Consider the following 22,202-nt stretch of genomic DNA (forward strand, 5'->3'; position numbering starts at 1 on the left):
TGTGCTTATCAGTCAGAATATCTACAAGTAACAAAGAGCATCTATGAGGCAAATCTCCAAAGAATCTAGCATAGAAGTAACACGAGTCAAGCTTGATGTTCATTCAGTGACAGAAACCCAACTACGAACACTTTTGTAACCACAGTGCTTAAATAAAAAAATATTTAAAATAAAAAAAGAGGGGCCTGAGAGATAGCATGGAGGTAAGGCATTTGCCTTGCATGCAGAATGACGGTGGTTCGAATCCCGGCATCCCATATGGTCCCCCGAGCCTTCCAGGAGTGATTTCTGAGTGTAGAGTAAGGAGGAACCCCTGTGCACTGCCGGGTGTGACCCAAAAAACCCAAAGAATCTAGCACAGGATTTAAAGAATCCTCTATCCTATTTTTTTCTGGCTAGTTGAAATGTCATCCAGACTCAAAAGAGAGCAACACAGCTGAGGGCTGAGATAGAATTCAAAATCAAATTTTTTTATTCAGAAATTCTACCTTTTTCTGAGGTTCACTTTCTACCAAAAATGACAGTACATGACAGGAAGATCAGAAAGCTGTAATATACAAAAATAGGTAAGGGATGGAGAGATAACTTAAAAGAAGAATGAATGTGGCAAAAACAAATCACAATTATGAATATCTGGTACAATTACTGGCGACTTATGGTCTCTGTTTTAAAAAATAAGAAACAAAATCTAAAAAGAAGTATTATTTCAAAGATATATGATAGGATTAACTTAATTGCATACTTCACAGTGTGAGTCATAAGTAGTTATTTTACTGGACTTCACCAAACACACTAGAGCATGAATTTATGCTTTCTCCTTGGCTCAAACGGTAGAGAATATGACAATAGGCTTATACCAAATTCATTTTTATTATATACAAATCTGTTAATGTATGGAGAGATGATGAATGGATTGACAGATATGGAGGGAGGAAGAGAAGGGGTATGTGTGAAAGAGAGAAAAGCGAGAGAATGAGAATATGTGTGAACATACAATTTCCTAAACTCTTACTCATGCTATTATCTACTAAAATTTATCCATTTGATAAAAATACACAGAACAGTGTAGGGGACAGTATAGTTGAGGTCCATCTTTCTCTTCTTTGTTTTTCCTTTTGAAACATAATATATATGCTATCATGAAAATAATAATGGAATTAATTTTATTGTGACTCATCACTTTCTCTTTTCCTTTTATGTTAAGGTTTATCTTTCCAAACTTAAATTACATGAATAAGCTATCTCTGCTCTTCTGTTCCAGACTTCACATGATTTTCTACTTCGATTCTATCTAAGGGGATAATGGGGAATGGATATTGGTACTTCAGTGGCAGTGTATACCTAAGGCATAAATTCTACTAATGCTGTGAGCCATGTTACATCAATAAAAAAAAGATTCTAGTACCAGTACTTAAGGAAACATATCAAACCCAAAGTAAATTCTACCAGGGCTGGGAGCTTCCTTAAAAAGAGAGTAATTTCGGACAATAGAGGCTTCTCACACTATTGGCGAGTCCTGGTTTTAGGGGATTAGGCTAAAAGAGATTTTCTCTCTATTAGCTTTACAATGTGCTATTTTTGAAAGCAGAAAGAAACCAGAGAACAGAAATAAAGGAAATCTTTCAAGAAAAATTGGGATGTTGGGGCATTTGAGATACTCTGTCTGCTCCTCAGAATTTTCCTTTTTACTATTAGTGCAAGAAAATCAACAAGAAAAATTCATGATGCATGCAAAAACTCTTCCCTTACATTTATAGGAGGACTCTAGTATATTAAATAACAGCAGTGAAATAAATAGAACAAATTGCAGAGTTCTACTACATCACAAAAACAGCAGTTATCACTTGGTAATGAAGTGTACTTTTGGGCAGAGAATATATAGGACTCGATCCTTAATTGATGTTGCATTTAAAAATTACCCCAAAAGAATGGGATTCAGAAAAAGAAGTGGCATCAATGAAGTAGGCATTGGTAGCTTATGGCTTTGGCACTTATATGATTTAAAGAAAGATGAATTTTAAAGAATTTTTATAATGGTCATAGATCTTCTTTGGAAAATACATTGGTATTTGTATTTCTTTCAAAGAAATTCACAAAACATTTTTTCTATGATAAAACATACCACTTTACTTCATGATTACCTAAAAGTTATTTTAATCTGAATGTTAATAGTAGAAGGAAAGAAAAATACATTAAGAGTGTAATCAGGGGCCTGAGTGGTGGCGCAGCAATAGGGCAGTTTCTTTGCACGCGGCTGACTTGGGACAGACTGCAGTCCAACACCCTGGCATTCTATATGGTCCCCCAAGCCAGGAGCAATTTTTGAGTGCGTAGCCAGGAGCAATTCCTGAGCATCAATGAGTGTGCTCCTCCATCCAAAAAAGAGTGTAAATGAAATATCTAGAAGATGGATTGAAACAATGAAAGCTTTGATCCCAATAATTGCAAAGGAAAGTTGGTTTAAAGAGATTAATTTTGTCATTAAAAAAGGATACATAACATTTTTAGCTAACATTTCTGCTATGTAGTTTTTCATTAAGTGACTGGCAACTAAATGGCCATATTAAAAGCATTAATTCTTTAATTAATTTCTTTAATATAAATAACACATTTTAATATTTAAAGCAATAATTTTGCAATTATTATGCTTATACATTTAATAAATGCATCAGTATAAACACACAGTTTTATAATATATACATACATATATACACATATGTAGATATACACATATATTCTATATACATACATGTATAATATATATGTATATGTGTGTATAGTCATACATACAATTTCAGCTGCTGTTTTGATACTACAAATGTGAGTTTCAGTGACGCAAAAATGCATAGGATGGGGCCGGAGAGATAGCATGGAGGTAAGGCGTTTGCCTCTCATGCAGAAGGTCATCGGTTTGAATCCCGGCGTCCCATATGGTCCCCCGTGCTTGCCAGGAGCGACTTCTGAGCGTGGAGCCAGGAGTAACCCCTGAGCACTGCCGGGTGAGACCCAAAAACCAAAAAAAAAAAAAAATGCATAGGATGATTACGATGATAATAGGAAATCTTGTACCTCTATAATCCAAATTGGAGATCTTTATTATATACCTTCCTTAAAAGATATTTAACAATATGTATTAGCACAAGGCTAGTTACTGAACCTAAAATAATATAAAATTACATACATTTATTTGACATGGATATTTATAACTGAAAAAACTTCTGCTGTAGTTCACTATGATTCATCAGCTCTGGGTTTATGAGTTCATAACATACTTTGCAATTTCATACTCGCACGTGTGTAAGCTCTTCAGAAAAAATAAAGACAAGTTCACTTGATTTGATCACTTTGCCAATACAAATCATCACTCGGTAGCAATTTTTCACAAAATCCATTCCAGAGTCTACTGTGGTTTACTGTCTTTATCACCTTTCCTAGACCAACCTTCTAAAAAGTAATTACAAAATGAAGCCCCCATGTGTAAACTTTATATAAATTTATAGGATATCATATAGCTTAATCCACTTTGTGTTATACAGTATAGATAGTTAAATAGGATATCATAGGTGTTCATTTATGTTTACAATATACAAAATGTCTATGTTGTATTATTCTCTTACCCCATTGGCTCACCGCCTACAGGCTCATTTCTAGTTCTTGACTCTCATCCCCACTGTCTACTACCCCACATGTAGCCATTTTTACCCTCAGGTCTTCACTCCTTATGAAGTAGATTAATATTTTTTCTCAAGTTAATTGCCAGTCAGCTTCCAAAATTAAAAATAGACTCTCAACCTGAGAAAAAACCAATACTCTCTTTCTATCAATTTTATTATCTATGAACTCCTACCTCTAATTCCCTTCACTGGGTACCTGTGCTTGCTACCATAATCAATTTCTGAGACACCCCACTCAAAGACATTTTCTGATACGGGAGTGCTGAAAGCTGTTTACATACTCCAGATGGCCAAATCACAGACCAAAGTGGTGTCCTGGAAAGAACACCCTTCCCCGTGACTATCTCTAAAACATAAAAGGGACATGCATACCTTCTTCGTATATCTTAGATATATTCCCTTAACATCTATAGCTCTTTTTGAATATCCTCCTATATAATGACATTTTTGTCCACTGTTTTAGTTTGTTTGGTTTTTCCCCTTTGAGATCTGTTCAATAAGCAATGCTTGTAGAAGATTATCTCTGTGTAGAATTCATGTTAGAACCAAGTTACAGGGAATGTTGGACTTACTCCCTCGGCCCCCAGATGCACCAACAATACCTTATGGCATTGTTTCTCTTTTGCATAGACACATTAAAATGGAAAAATATTACATATGCAAACAAGTTCTTATCTAATAGAGATGGGAACACAAATGCAGTTAGGCCTCATACCCTGAACATTGGCATAATGATTTGGATTAGGCCTCAGAAAAATGGGCATTGTCCATACACCCCTGAATAATGGATACCATCCATGAAATCAAGCACAAATGTCTATAACAGGGGTGGCGAACACAAGGCTCTCGAGCCACATGTGGCTCCTGGCCAAAATGAATGCGGCTCTTTGCCTCTTATCATTGTTTTGTATACTGTGGCTCTTTGCCAAGTTTGGATTTTGCTATGCTACTTCTGAGGAGGGACCTCTGAGCAGAGATCTCTGAGAGCGTAGTCCCATTTCCCATCCCTTGAAAACAACTGCACAGGCCAGCTAGCAGGGGACCCGTGTGTCACATGTTGGGTCACATCTTGCCTAACATTAGTTCTTAGTGTGGAGGACCCAGCACACCCTCACCATCAATGCAGGATTTTGACCCTCACTCAAAATGGCAAAATGCAATATGTGTTTAATATATTATTGTTAAAATTAGATGCTTTTGTGTGAGTGTCTGTTTTGGCAGGTCACTGTGTGGTGTGGCTCTCTGACTCTCAAAGTTTAAAATTTTGGCTCTTTGTGTCGAATTTGTTCACCACCCCGGTCTATAACATTATCATAATCACATTGCCGTCTGCTTAAAATGAACCTTTCAAAAATTGAAAAATATAACATTAATAATACAATATGCCTGGTCAAGTTCCCATGGCTAAAGTATATTGAATCAATTTAAGCAGAAAGGATGATGAAATATACAAGTTTTTCTATGGCTGTGAATAATCGGATATATATCTCACATCTGCTAAGCATGATAAGAAGCATAGAGGGGAGAAATAGCATAGACTGAAATGAGGCAACACAGAATATATCAACAACAGGTTAAGATTTTGATGGATCTAAAATATGGCAGTTCTTTTTTGTTGTTGGGTTTTTCTTTTTTGGCTTTTGGGTCAACCTGGCAGCGCTCAGGGGTTATTCTGTCTCCATGATTAGAAATTGCTCCTGGCAGACATAAAGAACCATATGGGATGACAGGATTCAAACCACTGACCCTCTGCATGCGAGGAAAATGCCTTACTCCATGCTATCTCTCCAGCCACGAATATGGCAGTTCTTATCTATGGTTTATAAATACAGTTCAATAATATTTTGAGGAAAGTGGGGGAAATTTTAGAAGAATGAAGCATGCCCCATGAGATGAGGATACTGAAGTATAGATTTCTACACAAATATAAAAAGTGATAACTCGGGGCCGGGCGGTGGCGCTAAAGGTAAGGTGCCTGCCTTGCCTGCGCTAACCTTGGACGGACCGCGGTTGGATCCCCCGGTGTCCCATATGGTCCCCCAAGCCAGGAGCAACTTCTGAGCACATAGCCAGGAGTAACCCCTGAGCGTTACTGGGTGTGGCCCAAAAACCAAAAAAAAAAAAAAAAAAAAAGTGATAACTCAAAAAATGCTTGCCAGAAAAATTCTATTACTTTACTTATATTATTACTTATATTACTTAGGAGAGTGACACTAATTTGCCAGTGTTTGGTTATTCTTAACTATAAAGACATAAATTTATGCCGATCGATAACTTCTTCTCAGAACTGAATAGTTAGAAAACTGTAGGATTGTGGAGATTTTGTTTATGGAACTTTTCCAAGAGTAAATCACGTTGCTTTTCTCTTGAAGCAACTAATATTCACTAAGGGCAACTTAAGTAGAAAGTAGAAAATACCTTTGGTACATGTATTACTTAAAAAAAAAATCTGAAAAATTAAAAGCTATTTGGTCCACATTTTTTTCATTACACACTAACTTGATAGGAAGTAGCTAGAAAGAAAATAGCAAAAAATGGTCAATAGTTAAGGGTCTCTCTTATAGCATGCCATGGTAATGGGCCATTGATCTTATAAAGAATCAAATCAAATACTATCAACCAGCAACAGTATTTTCTATGCAATTTACCTAAACAAATATTAATTAGGTATTCAAATATTCTTTTGGCTAGTATTACTATTTCCATGTTTTTCTTCCTTCCTTCCTTCTTTTCTCTCTTTCTTTCTTTCTTTCTTTCTTTCTTTCTTTCTTTCTTTCTTTCTTTCTTTCTTTCTTTCTTTCTTTCTTTCTTTCTTTCTTTCTTTCTTTCTTTCTTTCTTTCTTTCTTTCTTTCTTTCTTTCTTTCTTTCTTTCTTTCTTTCTTTCTTCTTCCTTCCTTCCTTCTTTCTTTCTTTCCTTTCTCTTTCTACTTCCTTTCCTTTCTTTCTTTTCTCTTTCTACTTCCTTTCCTTTCTTTTCTTTCTTCTTTCTTTCATTCTTTTTTCTTTCTTTTCTTTCTTTTTCTTCTTTCTTTCGTTCTTTCTTTTTCTTCTTTCTTTCATTCTTCCTTCCTTCTTTCTTTCTTCCTTCCTTCTTTCTTTCTTTCTCTCTTTTTCTTTCTTTCTTTCTCTCTCTTTCTCTCTCTCTTTCTCTCTCTCTTTCTCTTTCTCTTTTTCTTTTTTTCTTTCTTCTTTCTTTCTTTCTTTCTTTCTCTCTTCTTTTTCTTTCTTTCTTTTTCTTTCTTTCTCTCTTTATTTTTTCTTTCTTCCTTTCTTCTTCCTTCCTTCCTTCTTCCTTCCTTCCTTCCTTCTTTCTTTCTTCTTTCTTTCTTTCTTTCTTTCTTCTTTCTTTCTTCTTTCTTTCTTTCTTTCCTTCCTTCCTTCCTTCCTTCCTTCTTTCTTTCTTTCTTTCTTTCTTTCTTTCTTTCTTTCTTTTGTTTTTGGGCCACACCCTGTGATGCTCAGGGGTTATTTCTAGCTATGCACTCTGAAATCATCCCTGGCTTGGGGGACCATATAGAACATAGGGATCAAACCTAGGTCCGTCCTATGTTAGCACGTGCAAGGCAAACACCCTATCACCCGTGCTGCATGGGCCTCCATGCTTTTAATTTCTAAGTACTTATAAAACAACAGAATATACTTAAATCTTACATTCTGAATATCTTTACCTTTTAATTGGAAATTAAGTAATTTACATTTAACATGTAATGGCTACATTTAATGTTTTAATTCTATGAAATAAATATTTGTTTCTTATCAGAAAAAACACCACAGAAAAAAACGAAATCTTGCCACATTAGCCCCCTCCTTTTTCTTTTCCTATTTAAAATTTATAGTTATAGCTTCTAGACAGGGACTCTCACCTGCTTTCTTTTCTTCTCTTTTTACTTTTTTTTTAGTTTGGTTTTGTTTTTGGGTCACACCCAGCAGTGCTCAGGAGTTACTCCTGGCTCTATGCTCAGAAATTACTCCTGGCAGGCTCAGGGGGCCATATGAGATGCTGGGATTTGAACCACTGCCCTACCTCCATTCTATCTCTCAGGTCCTCTTTTTACCTTTTTTTTTTAAAAACAGAATCATAGAACATGGCATCTTGTTCTGCCTCATATTTCTATGTTTTCTTACAAATTGAGAGAAAAAAGTGAAAATTACCAGGGGCAAAGTGGCCTCATGAGAATTGAGTAGAAATAAAAAATGATCAGACCTAAATAACCAATCCACAGTCAATGGCAATAGACTCAAATGGCAATAGACCCAAACTATAACAAGCTATACAAAAAGGGAACTGTTACACTAGCAGTCCAGGGAGTAAAGGGTGGAGGTATGGAATGCACTCAGGGAATAGTGGCAAAGGAAGGTCAACACTGGTGGTGGAAATTGTCTTAAATCACTGTCACTATGTACTTTAAATATAGCTGTGAAAGACTTGTAATTCATATTGGTCTCAATAAAAAGTATTAAAAATACAGATGACTAAATAATTGTATTATTTAAAAAGTTCTCTTCTTTTCTAGTTTGAGCACAATGACTAGTGCCCAAATTACTTTGATGTGTTTCTTCCTATTTCTTTTTTTTTTTTCTTTTGTATTGTTTTGGGCCATACTTGGCTGTGAACAGCGATTAATCCTGATTCTGTGTTCAGATATAACTCTTTAGTATGCTTAGGAGTGGCAAGTGTTATTGGGAATCAGATCTAGGTAGGATAAATATAAGGTAAGCACCTTACCTACTATACTATCTATTTAGTTACAAAGAATTTTTTTCCTGTTCTGAGACTACTCCTTAAAGTGCTTAGTATTTAATCCTGGTGATGCTCATGAGACTATATATGATGCTAGGGATCAAACATGGGCTGGCTGCATGCAAAGTAAGTTTCTTAGTCCTTTGACTATACCTAACCAGTACCTTCTTCACATTTCTTATGCTTAAGTTTATAGAACTTCTTAAACAAGTAATTATTTAGTTGTCATCACTGGACAAAATATTAGCCATAAATTTATCAAATATTTTTCTTCTTGTCTTTCTGTTTAAGGATTCTAATTATTCATTAATAGGCGGTTTAGTGACATGCTATGACATTAATCATTTATATTGCTATTGTTTTTTTACCTTTTTCTTTCACAAAGCCTAATATTACCATTACTATTTACCATTAGAGTATGAAGAGATAGTACATACAGATGACAAGATAGTACGGATCATACCGATACTTGCAATGTGATCCTATCAGCTCACCAAAAGTTATTCCTGAGTGCAGAGCCAGGAATAAGACTTAAGCATCACTGGGTGTTGCACAAACATTAAAAGCAAAATATTTTATTATAACCCATCAAATATTAGTCATTTAATTAATGCCATATGTTATCATTTTAAATAACTCTGCAGTTTTTCATCTATAAAAATTTGTTTTTGCTGCCTCTTATATCTTGAGATCTCTACACAACTTGCAAACATATGGACTACAATTATAAGACATAAGAACTGACTTAATGTTTTTATTTACCAATTCTAACATCTGCTTCTGTTGGGTTTCTTCCTTCACTCTCACACCTTATTATAAGGAGCATTTTCTTGCTTTTTACACGTCCAATAATTACTGGCAGAGTATTAGAAATTGTGAACATTATGGGGAGCTAAAGATTTTTGTATTCACTGATGTAATTAGTGGTTTTCACTAGGATACAGTTATTTGAAAATTTTGTGATTCTTTGATGTTTTTAATAACTGTTAGGCAGAACCAAAACAGTGGCTAGCCTACAAGTGAAAATTCTCTTGAATGAATGAATGAGGGAACTGGAAAGCCTGTCTAGAATACAGGTGGGGGTGGGATGGGATGGAGGGAGATTTGGGACATTAGTGGTGGGAATGTTGCACTGAAGGGGGATGTTCTTTACATGACTGAAACCTAATCACAATCATATTTGTAATCAAGATGCTTAAATAAAAATATTATAAAAAAAGAAAAAAGGGCCGGAGAGATAGCATGGAGGTAAGGCGTTTACCTTTCATGCAGAAGGTCATTGGTTCGAATCCCGGCGTCCCATATGGTCCCCCGTGCCTGCCAGGAGCAATTTCTGAGCACGAAGCCAGGAAAAAACCCTGAGCACTGCCGGGTGTGACCCAAAAACCAAAAAAAAAAAAAAAAAAAAGAAAAAATATCAAAAGCCTATGGAAGTGACAGGATCATTATCAATGTTCAACACTGAAGTAGTCCTAAGTTACTCAAGAATGAATGAATAAGTCCTATAAATATTTATTATAGTAAAAACTTATGAGTATATAAGGCAAATATAAGGGAAAAAAAGAATCCCCAGATTCCCCCTTTCCAACCTAAGTTTTTGAGTAACAATCTCTCACATTTATATAAAATTATTTTCAAATAGATAATGCATTGACTCTTCTATTTGCTTTTAGAAACTGCCTATGTGAGACTTGAAATCAAGAGACCAAAGACATTGAAGTTCTTGATCAAAGCCATGTCCATAGTCTCACAGAAGTAATATTTCACAATTATGCAAAATTTTATAACTTATATTTTTAATAAATTTTAGAACTCAGTAGAGACCACTGAACTCTAGGATTCTGAGATTTTACTTAAAATTCATAATAATTATATAATACAAGTCATTAATTCAGGTCCAGCATGTCTTATTATCTCCTGTTCATCATTTGTGTAAATATGATGTCATGCAGAGAAAGTAATCCAAAAATTATCAAAGTTTAGTGAGGAGATCCCAGAATATTTAAGTCAAAACTTAAGGAAACCTTTTTTTCTCGCTAGAGCAATATTACTACTTACCTAAATAAGCACATAAGAAAAACAAATGTTCACAGAAATTAAAAGCTGTACTTTGTCTTTAAGTTTTTGAGCATTTCTGTATACATTTTCTTTTTTTTTTTTTTTTTTTTGTGGTTTTTGGGTCACACCCGGCAGTGCTCAGGGGTTACTCCTGGCTCCATGCTCAGAAATTGCTCCTGGCAGGCACGGGGGACCATATGGGACGCTGGGATTCGAACCGATGACCTCTTGCATGAAAGGCAAACACCTTACCTCCATGCGATCTCTCCAGCCCCCTGTATACATTTTCTAATCCATTATTGTCAATATTTAAAAATGCCATGCCAAGTTTACCTCTAACCCTCCCTGATGTCTGCTTCCCTCCTACCCATCCTCCTCTACCTATTTCTAGGGCAGGCATTTTACTTCGTTCTCTTTCACTCTCTCTTTTCTTTACTTTTATTTTTTTTTCTTTTATTTATTTTTTTTCTTGACACTGTGGTTTGCACTACTGTTAATGAAGATGTGCCTAGTAAGGAAACTGTTGACATAGGTGGTGGCAAATGCACACTGATGAAGTTGTACATGGTATGACTACAGCCAATCATGAGCAACTTTATCTGTGGACAAAAAAAAACAAACAAACTGTAGTATGAACAACCTTGTAACCACAATGTTTAATTTCCTCCAAATATGAAGTATTCAAGTTTTAGATAGTGGAAAGAGAACTTTTCCTGACAGATACGGTGTGCGAACATGAGGACTATTTCCTCTGACTTTTTTTTTTTTTTTTGGTTTACTCCTGGCTCCATGCTCAGAAATCGTGCCCTATTTCCTTTGACCTTTGAATGGCCCATTCAAAGTATGGGTTAGCCAATATCCATATATATTCTTCAGATGCCTGGAGTCCTATCTCTCTTCGGGGCTTTCCTTTAACATACTCTATTCTGTTATCTTTTTTTTAATATATATTTTATTTAAACACCTTGATTACATACATGATTGTGTTTGGGTTTCAGTCATGTAAAGAACACCACCCATCACCAGTGCAACATTTCCATTACCAATGTCCCAAATCTCCCTCCTCCCCACCCAACCCCTGCCTTACTCTAGACAGGCTTTCTATTTCCCTCGTACATTCTCATTATTAGGATAGTTCTATCCTGTTATCTTTAACCGCATAGGTCTCTCTGAAACATTTTCCAACTACTCAATTTAAGAAATGTCCCTTCCTGATACTTCCACAAAATCCTCTAAGGAAGAGAAAAATGCTGGGTCAGTTGTAGGAGTCACTTAGTTTTATGTCTCTCAGATATGATTGTTTTTCATTAGTATCTTGAAAACACTTTCCCACAGATAGTCTTTTTTGTTGTTGTTTAAAGTGGAAGACAACTCTTCAATTAACTCATTTTGGGCAGAGACAAATGTTCATACATTTCTTAGATTCACTTTTCAATCCTACAAACTTACTTTTAAATTTCATATTTAAATATTACAATTCTAAACTATTGCCCAGATTCTACCTTAGAATTTGTGATTATTCTTTTATATTTTAAAATTTATTTAATTTTATTTTTTAGTAAAACAGGTAAGTTTTTTATTGAATCTTATTTAGATATATGTGAGGGGAAAGAAAGTAGAAGTTCATGTTTTAGAGAGGACCTGGGCTTCTATAGAGTAGAAAAAGACCAAGATAAAAACATGGACAAAAATGTGAGATGAATGTTCAACAAAGAATATGAGCTTGGAGAGCAACTCTGTTTCTCTTTTAAAAAAATTATCTCTACCCTTTATTCTAGCACAATCAATATCAGTGCAAATGAGTATGTGTTTCTTGTAAAAATATAAAATTTTTATATTTTATAAATATAAAATAAAGAAATATAAAAACAGTGGTGGCAGATCCAAGAGGCTATGTTATTAAAAACATGACTCCAGACACACTGAAAAAAATTATACATGTGTCCCCCCACATGTTTCCCAGTGACTTTTAAATAATCTTGGTTTCTATCAGATATTTTTCTGATCTACAAGTCAAGTACTTGTTATTATTTAATTTAGTTCAAAAATGAGTACCTTAGCAACTTGAGAAGATAAAGTACTTTTGCAATATGTTCATGAGGTCAGACTGGATTTGCTTTCAGCACACAGTCCTTGCCTCTGTGCATGTCTTTGCTCACGAAAGTTAAGGAATAACCACTTCTTTCTGAATTTTTTACAGTGTTGAAACTTCCATTTACAGTGAGCTTGATCACACAGGGCACTGAATTGTAGTTGCATGCTACCTCTCAGAAATGAGCAGAGTAGGTCATCCTTAACTCCCAGGGACCGAGTGGAGGGGCATTGTGATGTGAGTATAGTAGTTAAATTGGTGTTAGAGAAAACATCCTGTGGACAGAGCACTTCTGCATTCAGCCAACCCAGGTTTGATCTCTGGCACCTCATGTGATCTAATCCCCTCAAGACTGATCCCTGACACAGAACCGGGAGATAATCCCGAGTACCTCTAGCTCTGGTACACGGTAGGAATCTTGCCACAAGTAGTGAACAGTGCAGTTAGGGCAGAAAAGGGACCATTAGGACAGTGATAGTTGGAATTAATCGCACTGGACATGAACTGGGTACTGAATGGAGATGAAGTGATAGGCATGATAACCCTTCAGTAACAATAGTGTAAAATACAGGGTCTAAAAGTAAACAAAAGATGGGGGAGCGAGTGAGTGAGACAGAGCCCAGAGACAGGCAGTGGGGAGGGAAACTAGGGACAATGGTGGTATACATTTTAAGACTGAAGCTCAATCACGGACAACTTTGGAACCACAATGCTTAAATAAAAGAAAAAAATGTAAAGTGACTTCCCTCATCACTGCACACAACGGGGTTAACAAATACATTTTCAAAAGATATCAAAATATGTCATCTCAATTCTATATATTTTCCAAGCCGATACATCTGATCACATACATTATTTAAAAACATTTTTCTAAAGAGAGCCTTGGTAACCACAATGAAAAGGTAGCTAAGAACGATCATATTGTTTTCCATTCCACACGGTTGACTTAAATATAAAAAATAAAGTTTAAAGTCCACATGTGTGAGGTCGCCCCAGGCACCATGTTTCTAACCCCTCAGGTGGATGTCCCTGATGATGCAGATAATGGCGGAGAAATAATTAACAAGCAGTTAAAGTTTCACTGGAGTCAGCTTGCTTTTTTGTATTACTTTTTCTCTGCCATGATTCCCTCTGCTATCCGCTTCTTCTGCACAGCTCCTCACTGCTTCTCCTCTGGTTCTCTGCCATTTGCTGCTCTTTTATGCTTCTCTTCTCACTTCCCCTGCTTCCTGCCAGCACCTTTTATTATGTATTCAAACTTGCCCTCCTATCCCAGGTGTGGGCAGGTCTGACCATCCAGGTGGGATTAACATCTCAAAGGAAAGTTTTAAGTAAAAGGGCATTAGGGAAGTGTTACCCTATACATACTGCCAATAACTAGCTCGAATTCTCATGGAGATTTGAGGCTAAGAGAGTATAGCTAGCAGAAAACCAGCAATCTGACCATTAATAAGGTCTTCGCATATTGGTAAAATCGAAATGAGATGGTGTTTATGCCATTACTGCAGATAAACTTGCAAGTCTATGTACACTGAGGTCCCACTTGAAAAAGATTGGAGTTATGTAAAAAAGGACAAATAATAGAAAATGCTCTTGCATTTATTGTAGCCTTTTGCTGCTGTATGGGATCTAGAATACTTTTCATTAAACCATCAACATGTTATAATTCTCCTGTCGTGTTTTATTTCTTAGTGCACTTATTACTAACATCGACTTTATTTTTTGGTTTGCTATCACTCAAAAATATAAGTTGGTTTATCCATTTTTATTTTGGTAATACCATTCTCCCAACTGAATATATATTCAGTTACCTAGAAAATAGTCTTGATTTTTTTACTCTTTTGTTCACTGTCATTCACTTAATTCAATCACTAAAATAAATCTCAAATATAAAAGTCCCCAGATTTATTTCTGATCCTCTCCCTTTCCACTGTCCTTTTAAATACTTATCATTTTTCACTTCAGTATCTTTCCAACTGACCTACTCACTCTACACAGAAGCAGATCTTTCTCTAAACTATATTATTCTTTGCTCAGAACCTTGAAATGCACCGCCATTATAGCTCATTCCCTGCTTCAAATAATCCTGTTTACTTCTTCAGCAATACTTCAGAAAAATCAACCCTCCTCCACAAAATCTGAGCTACAAATGTATCCAAATGTTTATGTTTGAGATATTTGCATGTCTTCTCTCCCAATTTATTCCTTTATTTAAAAAAAAAACTTAAAAGAACAGTAATCTACAAATTTGTTGATAGTTGAGTTTTAGGCATATAATTTTCTGGCACCAGACTGTCACTGCACATAACATGGATGTCTCCACTATAAAGGAAAGCCCACTCCAGATGTGTCTTTTGGCTTTCCTGGTGCAGTGCCTGATTTTCCCCAAGAAATTATTCAGTCAGAAGGCCCGTCGATGGAAGTCAATCATAACCCCTGCATGGATTACTGGCTATATTCCTGTTATATTCATGACATGCGGTGACATTACATATCTTTCCTTTTATTTATTTGGCTTTGCCTCCCTTGCTACTACAGAAATTCAGCCTCAGTTTTCCTGTAGTCAAAAGAAATTTCTGTACCAAAGAAAGCTGCTAAATTCCCCACTGGCTAGTATATTTGCAACTCAAAGATTGAGTCCAGTTAGTCCACAGCTACCAGTTTTTCTTCTCTTGCATTTAAAAGCTTCTTGCAAAACCAGAACACCTCCTTTCTAACTAGAACTTCCTCCCTTTTAGCTAAGGATTTCTTTTCACCTACATTGGCTAATTCCTCAGAAATGCATATTCTAGGGCTTGGTATCATTGTCTTCCTTCTCCTAAGATTCCCTGCCCTTTGTTTCTGCGGAAATACCTTGCACACCAAAGTTGTGCTTAAAATGTCATCAGCTGAAAAGTAAAGTTTGTCTCTCGCCTGCACCACCTATGATGCAGACGTGGGTCCCCATACAATGCATTTTGTGTGGTCTCAATTATTTCATATTTCATATTCGTCCACTCGTGTACCCGTTTTCCTCTCGTGAAAGGACTCCGTCCCACTAGGATTGCTGAGACGCAAGACGCCTGCAGCACCGGACCTACTAGCCTTGCCTACTTCCTTCCACCCATGTCCTCACATTCCCTTCTACTCTCAGAGCTTGGCACCCTAACAAGCACATTTTAAAGTTTGGTGGTTGTAGTTCAGTTTCATGTTTTCAGTGCTGTTGAGTTTTAGATTCAGATATAGAGCTCTACCACATCCCCAATTACCAGTAAATCCGATACCTTCTTCTCCACCATTACATCCCTTTCCCATCTTCTTTCATAACCCTCAAATTCTTTCCTTCTCTGTCCTTCTCCTTATACTTTGGAGTCAAGGATGATCTAGCCAAGTCACTTTTACTATATTACATTTCCTCATCTAGTTATTCTATATAGCACAGTTAAGTGAGATCATCCAGTATTTGTCTTTCTTCTGGCTTATTTCATGTAACATGGTATTACTCAATCAATAAGTCAATTCTATCTTCCTCTTAAGAGTGAAATGTACTTTTTCTTATTTTTCTTACCACAGTAATAAAGTAACTTTTACAACTTAAATGAAATAAAAATATTCTATCTATTTAATCACCCCAATATTATATTTTAAAGCTTAAGAAAATCAGCTTGAAAGGACAGAAGTAAAATATCTTTGAGTTAAAGTTATTAAAGTTATCATTGCCCACATAAGAAAATAACATATTTATAATACAATATAGAAAGATAATAATATTCAAGGCCCTATGTTAATGATTTGGGACTTGATTTATATTCCAACTGTTGAATGTAGGTGCTCAGGGGTGGATTTATGGCTATAATATTCTGCTCTGTTTTATATTTTCTGGCTTGTGATGTTGGTTTGAATTCTGTCTTGCAAAGAGCTGTTGGTGTTTGAAGAAACCTTCCAATGACAGAGCCTGACAACAAAAAGCATCATTTTTACCTCTGTTATTCACAACATTCACAATTATTTAAGGAACCTATATTTATCAGTTAACTGGTTCCCTTTGTGTAAACTATTTGGTGAAAAAGATTTTTGTGTTCCCAGGTAGGCTATGTTGAGGCACCTGAAGTGAGTTATTGGAGTGATCCTAAAAGGTAAGATTTGATAACTAATTTCAATTATATGAGTACATAAAGTATATCCAAAAGGCTTATATATGAGAGTTAAAGGGACTGCTTCCATTTAACAGATGTGTGAGGACTTCCTGTATGTCTTCTTATTCCCAAACTGATTTTCTCAATATTTTTCTTTAATGTCAAAAGAAAGTTGTCCAAAGAATAGCTTGATTTCTAATATATACCCAGGGCGCTGAGACTCAAAGGTAGTCATATACTCAATCATACCCACTTCCTAGAAGCTTTTGTTTTTCAGTTAATATCATGATATGTATCAGAGAATAGTTAAGAGTAATTCCGTGATCATAAAAGATCTACATAAAGTGTAAGAATATTTATTTATCTGTATTAAAGCTCAAACTTTGGAGACTCATATAACTTGAACATTTAAGCTTTATAAGAAATGGGATACCAATGATGAAAAGTAAAAGAGGTTCAGGAAGCACATTATAATATGAATTCATTCTACCTGGTATAATAATATTATACAAAGCTTGCCTTTAAAATTTACCTTGCTGACCAAACTCACAACTTTGCATAGCCTCATATTTGTGAGCCTTCCAGCATAATGAAAACACTAAATAAACTTGTGTATTCTCCAGACATGAAACATATTAAATATTTTTTATAAAATGAAGACAAAATATTTCCTGTTTAGGTTGCACAATTCATAGTAATTTTATATTCCACTGTACTAGAATTTGCAAGTCAAGAACCTATAGGTTATAAAGTATAAAAATGGAAAATGGTAGAAGAGTACAGAATCCATTGTGATGGGAAAGTATGGTATGGGGAAAAAGCGATACAATGATTCTTTAATTATGAGACAAATTAGATAATAATAATTCTTAAATCAAATGAAATACTTTTAGTATATAATCTAAGAATATATTAACTACCACTATTTCAATTTTAGGTATAATTTAAGAAGCTTGCATTAAAATCACACATTTTATGGAAAAAAAGGTAAAAAAAAATCTGCTCATACCATCTGTTTTCTTTGACTCATTTCCGGCGTTGGGTTGATCTTTCTTGTCTGTCTTATTTTTACCATCTTTTAAGTCACCTGAAAGCAATGAACATAGCACATAAAATATGTATACAGTTAAAAGGAAGTTATAAATATCATTAAACCTGTCAAAGTAAAAACAAAAAAGTACAATAAACTTTTAGCCATGAGGGGATATGTGTCTGATTGTAAATATCTTCTGTTAGCACATACTCAGGCTTGGAAATTGGGTTATGATTTATAAATTAGGGCTAAACATTTCTGTCAAATAGGCATGGATTGTTAAAACATATATGTTTATCTGCTAAGAAGGTAGCTTGGTTTATTTTTAGAGTATGGAGTGGGAGAAAAATGGATAGAATGTATATCAATTAATAATCATATAACTTCTAAGAGTTTAGTTTCCTTATATAAAAAGTTGAGAATAATACCCATGTTAGGAGCGTAATATAGTGTTGAATGCATACAATGAGTTTAATATGTTGTGTTAGCATTCAATATTTATTATTCTAAAAATTTATAAGTAATTCCAATGAATAATCTTATTGAAACATTATAATGAACATTTCAAAAAGTGATTTTTGTTTGTTTGTTTTTGTTTGTTTGTTTTTTTGGGGGGCCATACCCAGTGACGCTCATGGGTTAGTCCTGGATATGCGCTCAGAAATCGCTCCTGGCTTGGGGGGGGACCATATGGGACACCGGGGGATAGAACCGCAGTCCTTCCTAGGCTAGCATTGGCAAAGGTGCCACCACGCCAGCCCCCAAAAAGTAATTTTTGAATAGCTTTTACAAAATATTTTTGAATAATTATTTTTGAATTATTATTTTTAAAATATTGAATAGCAATATTTTTGAATAACTATTAAGCTCATTTATGAAGTTATCTAGAGAGTGAGGCTGTTTTCAATAACATTGAAATAAATAGGTATTTGTAGGCATTTATAAGATATGTTAACCTGGGGTAGAAAAATGTCATAGTGCAATGATTACGTCAATTGCTTTGCATGCGGTTGACCCGGGTTCCATCCCTGGCATTTCATATGGTCCCCTGAGCACTGCATGGAGCGATTCCTGAGAGCAAAGCCAAGAGGAAATATTGAGCAATGCCTGGTGTGAATATGTTACCCTAATATTGCTAAGTTAGATAAATGCTGGTCATGTCTTAAAAGCCAATAAAAAGGCTATTTGGGGGTTAATTTCACTAGAAGAAATTCAACAAGTTAGCATACCCAGTGTGAACTAGATAAGAAAATCTAAAGTTAAACATCATGTGCATTCCTTGAGTAGAAGCCAGTGAATTATGGTCCATATGCAGATCAGGCTGCTATTTTATAAATAGTTTTATTGATACCTTGGCATATACACACATTTGTATTGTGTATGGCTGCTTTTGGACACAATAACTGTGTGACTGCAATAGAGCTGCTCAGTTTGCAACATTTATTTTGTTGGTCTCAAATATTAAATAATGATTGGGAAGATTTATTTAACAAGATGTCAGCCTGGTATGCACCCAGTAGGAGAGAACATGGTACCCCTTTCATAGGCTTTGCACTATATATTTTTTTTTCACTTTTCTACTAATGTCACTTTTTCCTGTAGGCTGCATGAAACTAGTCTACATTACTACTAACATTAGGGTGCATTAAAAGAATCCTCCAAGTTATTGAGAAGTATTAAGATTCTAGGCATAGCCAAAAGCTAAAATAGTAATATTTTTAAAAAGTATAATAAATCATTAAAAATAAAATTAAAAGGTAGGACTTATAGTACTGTGGGTAGAACATTTGCCTTGCAGACAGCTAAGTTTGATCCTCAGTAATGAATATGGTCTCCTAAGCACTTCCAAAAGTAATCCTTGAGTTCAGAGCCCTGAGCAGCACTGAGCAAAACAAATTAAATTAAATATTGATGCTTATTAAAGTAAAAATGGATAATTGTAACTGAGAAGAGATAATCAATGCTCAAGTCAGGAATGATAATTCTGTTCTTTTTCTTTGGTTTGAGCCTTGTGCCCAGAAAAATGCTAAATGTCTTATAAGCACTATTTCATTAAATGATTATAACAATTCAAATATAAAGCCATTATTATTAAGAGAAGATAAGAATTAAATATAAATTCCAAAATGATTCGCTGCAGTCAGTTAGACACAAATTTGGTCAATCTGTTTTGGTGTCATAGGGCTGTATATAGTTTATTTGTGTTTCACAACACATTCTACACACTACCTCTGTCCCTAACTAGTGTGTGTTTGTTTGTCTGTGTGTGTGAATGGTAATTAAACTATTTTTATTGGCTACTATAGATATGATCTAAGGTATTTAATAGTTTTGAATAAATGGCCTTTTTTTTTATAAAAGTATTCCACTGAAACTCATTACTTTATGGCTATGGTACTTAATTACCATATTTTCTGGCATATAAGACGACCCCCTACTTTTCCTGTTAAAATATAGGGTTTGGGTTATATTAGCCATATAAGACTATCTCTCTTTTAACACATATCAAATGGAAATTAAAAAACATAAGAGAGGGGCCGGAGAGATAGCATGGAGGTAGGGTGTTTGCCTTGCATGCAGAAGGATGGTGATTCGAATCCCGGCATCCCATATGGTCCCCCGAGTTTGCCAGGAGTGATTTCTGAGCATAGAGCCAGGAGTAACCTCTGAGCACTGCTGGGTGTGACCCAAACACAAAACCAAACAAAAAAACATAAGAGAAAACGAGTAGAATCCTTAAAGATTAACAGTATATATTCAATAAAGCTAGACTTTGGAGTGCCAACAATCATTTTACATTTGTCAGTTGTGGAGAGTGACTGTGATTTTTTAATTGTGATCTACAGTGAGAGCAGGGAGAGAGGGCTCCTCCAAGAGCAGCTTGCTGGGGTGCAGTTATTAATAGAACAGCTAAAGGGAGACAGAGTGCCTTCTCTGTGTCCCATAAAAGCTGAACAGAGGACTGAGCACCAGAAAGCTACATACCGGTTGGGTGAGATGCAGCGCTCAGTAACTCAGCTCCTCTGTGTGCCCTGAAAGATGAGTTAAAACAAGCAGAGGACTGAATGACGACACCTGGCAGCTGGATGGGATGCAGTGGTAAGAAGGGGGCAGACTACTTGTCCCTGAAGCTGGAGTAAGTTTCAGCATGCAGTATACCAGCATCTAAGACAATCCCCGACTTTTAAGCAGTTTTTCATTGGTTAAACAGTCGTCTTATATGCTGGAAAATATGGTAGGTAAAATATATTTTGAAACATCTCTGTAACAATCAAGTTAAGATAGCATTCTTCTGTTTGTTTCTGCTGCTATTTCTAAGTGACTTAAACTTACATTTTGAAAAAGAAATGACTCTCAAAGAATAATTTAAGACCTTGTGACATACTCTACAAAATATTTTTAATCAAATTTAACAAATTGGGACTCAGCTTTCCAAGTTTCCTCTTGATTCTCTTACTCTTTGGTTTCTCTTTCTGTTTGGGGGTCATACTCAGTGGTGCACAGGGAGTGAATATTCTTGGCTCTGTGTTCTCTGATCCCCCCTACAGCTGCTTGGGGGACCATATATGTTGCCTGGGATAAAATTGTACTATTTTTCCAGTTTTCTTTTCTTCTTCTAAATTCTGAAATGACTGTGGGGAGTGGGGAAAAGAGGAGTAACTTCTGGCCAGGGTGAAAACAAGGAGAAGTTCATGAATTGAAGCTCATGGTCATCACTTAATGAATTAGATGGGTTCTGAGGATAATCTCATAAAACAATCTACAGGTGTTCCCCTGTTTTCAAGGAAATCAGATATGTCAGAATCTTCAAATCAATCAAATTGCCTGCAGGAAAATGATCTTTCTTTCTAAAGGAGCCATAGCATTTGTAAACAAAATGCTTTAAACCTTTGAAGTTGCCCTGGAATGGAACTTTCTATCCTTATAACTGCAGCAAGACCTGTTATTTTTTCAAAAGTGAACAGGAGCAAATTGATTTACTAGATGTCAGCAGCCCATGGCAATCTGTCTTTTCTTCTCAGGACCAAGGAAGCTTCAAACAGGAGGTATCTTCACAGAAATTAGAGTGGAGAGATTCAATAGTTGCTGAGAGGAGTTGCCCCACCTAACCAGATATTTGTGTTTTACTCTAAAAATATCTTAGGGACACATAAAGAAGTGTATTGAGAACATGACACAATATTGGTTCAATAGATCCATTAGGTAATTTTCCACAAGGTGCATATGGAGGAATGGCCAGGGTGAGCTGTGACTCAATAAAAGAGGGGAACATAAACACCTTTTTGCGTAGGTATAAATCACTTTAATTGGGCTGCTGTAACATAGTCCCAAACCGCCATTAGCATTTATCATTGTCCTAGATTGATTTCTGTGTCACCTTTAATTAATTAATTGTGGCCATTGGGTCACAGATCACAGTGCTCAGGACCTATTCCTAAATCTGTGCTCAGGGATCACTCTATAAGAACCATAGGTGGTGCCTGGTAT

General features: G+C 35.6%; 1 protein-coding gene across 1 annotated transcript in view; it reads right to left on the reverse strand.

The window, feature by feature from the left end:
* PDE1C (phosphodiesterase 1C) overlaps positions 1-22,202 on the reverse strand; it is a 266,847-nt gene that overhangs the window by 45,070 nt on the left and 199,575 nt on the right. Inside the window, exon 16 of the mRNA XM_049785275.1 lies at positions 17,691-17,768. Coding sequence (XP_049641232.1) covers positions 17,691-17,768 — 78 coding nt within the window. The remainder of the gene's footprint in view (positions 1-17,690; positions 17,769-22,202) is intronic.

This window comes from Suncus etruscus, chromosome 13, assembly GCF_024139225.1.
Source record: "Suncus etruscus isolate mSunEtr1 chromosome 13, mSunEtr1.pri.cur, whole genome shotgun sequence".
NCBI lineage: Eukaryota > Metazoa > Chordata > Mammalia > Eulipotyphla > Soricidae > Suncus > Suncus etruscus.